This window comes from Protobothrops mucrosquamatus, unplaced genomic scaffold (genome assembly GCF_001527695.2).
Source record: "Protobothrops mucrosquamatus isolate PMUCROS unplaced genomic scaffold, P.Mucros_1.0 scaffold2675, whole genome shotgun sequence".
Lineage (NCBI taxonomy): Eukaryota > Metazoa > Chordata > Lepidosauria > Squamata > Viperidae > Protobothrops > Protobothrops mucrosquamatus.
In genome coordinates this window covers 134,627-136,940 of record NW_015388722.1, presented here as the reverse complement: position 1 = coordinate 136,940, position 2,314 = coordinate 134,627, and the positions used below count along the sequence as shown (strand labels likewise).

Sequence of the window (2,314 nt, the reverse complement as noted above, 5' to 3'; positions counted from 1 at the left end):
TTTTGATGTAATGAGAATATGGTAATATAGGTAGTCCTTAACTTATGACCGTTATTGAGCCTGGAATTACAGTTGTAAGTTGTGCTGGTTGTTAAGTAGATCATCACACATGGTTGTGCCTGATTTGATGACCTTTATGTGCGGCAGTCACTAAACAAATGCAGTGGTTGTTAAATGAATCCATTGTCTGCAGTGGGGGGTTTTTTGGTCGGGAACCAAAAGCAAACACCAGTTTTCAGCAAAACGACTGTAAATGCAGACCAGTTGTGGAGTGTGCAAAAATGCAATTACATGATCTCTGTGTGGAGGTGGGGGAAGAAGGGGTGCCTGGCCATCAGAACTTCAAACCTGGCTTGTAAATAGGCCTGGAATGATCTGTTACAACTTCAAACAGTTGCTAAGTGACAGGTAGGATTCTATTTTTTTGTGTGTGTGTCTAACCTTCCTATGCCAGTAGAATTGTCTTACATTCATAGTAATCTCCTAGCCTCATTCTTCCTCAAATCTCCCCCAAAGGGTTTTTCAATTAAAATAATAATCTATATAGTCAGTTAACCACCCTCAGACATTTACCAGCTACCACAATCCAAAAGAAAATAAATTTTGGAGGGATTTCAAATTAACTTGGAAATAAACTGACTCAGCTTCCAAAAATAGATAGTTTGAAATTGGTTCAGAACCAGAGTTTTTTTGTTTCTGAAAGTACCCAAGGAATTGCAGTTAAAATTTCTAGGAAATTAAGGCAAATGGCAGAAGGAAAGGCAAATCAAAAACCCTCAGTTTTGATTTTTTTTTAACAAGGCAAACTGGCAGTTGAGGAACCTACCGGATCCAGATAACAAGGCAATGCTTCTGCAAGGAGCTTTTCAGTGTAGCTGCTCACCTCTGAAGGCTTGAGAATCACACAATTCCCTAATATGGGAAGAGAATACTTTACCATGGTTGCAACAGATTAACATCCACCACATGCCTGGATCTCTTGGAAGAACACTAATCAAATCTAATGTCTAAACTGAATTAGGAAATAGCTTCTCACTCACCAGCTGCAATGGCTCCCACAAGGGGCAACAAAGTAAGCTGGATAGGGAAGTTATAGGCTCCAATGATCAGCACCACACCGTATGGATCCCTGCGAACGAATGCACAATCCAGCAGTGTTACCTATAGAAAAACAGAAAAATCCATGAAACCAAATGGGGAAGGGAAATTAACAGAAGATTTTGTAAGAGTGGAAATACTTGATGAGCTACAAAGCACAAACTCCCTTGATGTCTACTTCGAAATAAATCTTTGCTCTAATGCATATGATTTAACATTGTTTATCCTCTCCTTTGTCTTTTTAAAGGCAGTGCAAGGCTTTAATATAGATATTTGAAAAGCTGACGCCGAAGTGTTTTCATTTTCAGTCATATAGCCTCGATTTGTCTGGTTAGCATGTTGTTTAATCTCAGTAACACTCCATCTTAATTCGTACAATAAGTACTTCTGATATAAAAAAAGAATTCTCCAGGTCATTGATTATGATTGGGTATTAGTGTTCCAGCTTTGGAAGCTGACACATATACACAGACACATGTAGTGTATACCCCTCCCCTCCAGGAAGCATAATAGACTACATCAGTGGAATGGGAGGGCTAAAATATTAATTGATTTTAGAAGTCCTAGGAATTGTGAAGGGTGTATATTTACATTTGGGGAAGAGGATTAAGGAATGGATTAAGGCTTTAAACCTCCAACTATCCCCAAACCCATTTAAACAATTACAACTCCGCTACATGTAAATTTTATACTGAAATCAAGGGGCAAAGGCCAAAATGTTTGATCTTACCACACACTCCACAAAGTTCTGAGGGTATCAGGGAGGAATATCATTGACTTTATATCAAACATGGGATTAAGAAAAATTCTGTTGAAGGTCAATCTCCCTGAAGGTTGTAAGGAACTTTATATCATTTGTAGTTAGGATCAAAGATTATTATATCATTTGTAGGTAGGACCAAAGAAACCGTTCAGGTTAAAGCAAATCCAAGCATGAAAGGGGTTATTCATTCTCTTCTTTTCCTCTTTATGACACCCTCTTTTCTCTCCCCCCCATGTAGTAAGTTTGGCAACTATAGTGTGGGAACTTAGCCCCCCTGAGAGAAGGAAATATTTTGGGGGATATTAAAAAGGCAGAATATTATATTTCCCCAAAGGAAAGCAGGCCCAGGTTTTCTTAATAGCCCCAAACAGAAACTCTGCAGACCAGGTCTATAGAAATGCAGATTTGATAATCCCATTCAAAAAGTCTAAGGCCCCATTCATGAGCAAATAG

At 38.6% G+C, this 2,314-nt stretch overlaps 1 protein-coding gene across 1 annotated transcript in view; it reads right to left on the bottom strand.

The window, feature by feature from the left end:
• LOC107296167 (aldehyde dehydrogenase family 3 member B2) overlaps nucleotides 1-2,314 on the bottom strand; it is a 22,249-nt gene that overhangs the window by 10,991 nt on the left and 8,944 nt on the right. The window contains exons 3-4 of the mRNA XM_015825514.1: nucleotides 1,041-1,161; nucleotides 827-912 (exon numbers count right to left, since the gene is read on the bottom strand). Of these exons, the coding sequence (XP_015681000.1) occupies nucleotides 827-912; nucleotides 1,041-1,161 (207 nt within the window). The remainder of the gene's footprint in view (nucleotides 1-826; nucleotides 913-1,040; nucleotides 1,162-2,314) is intronic.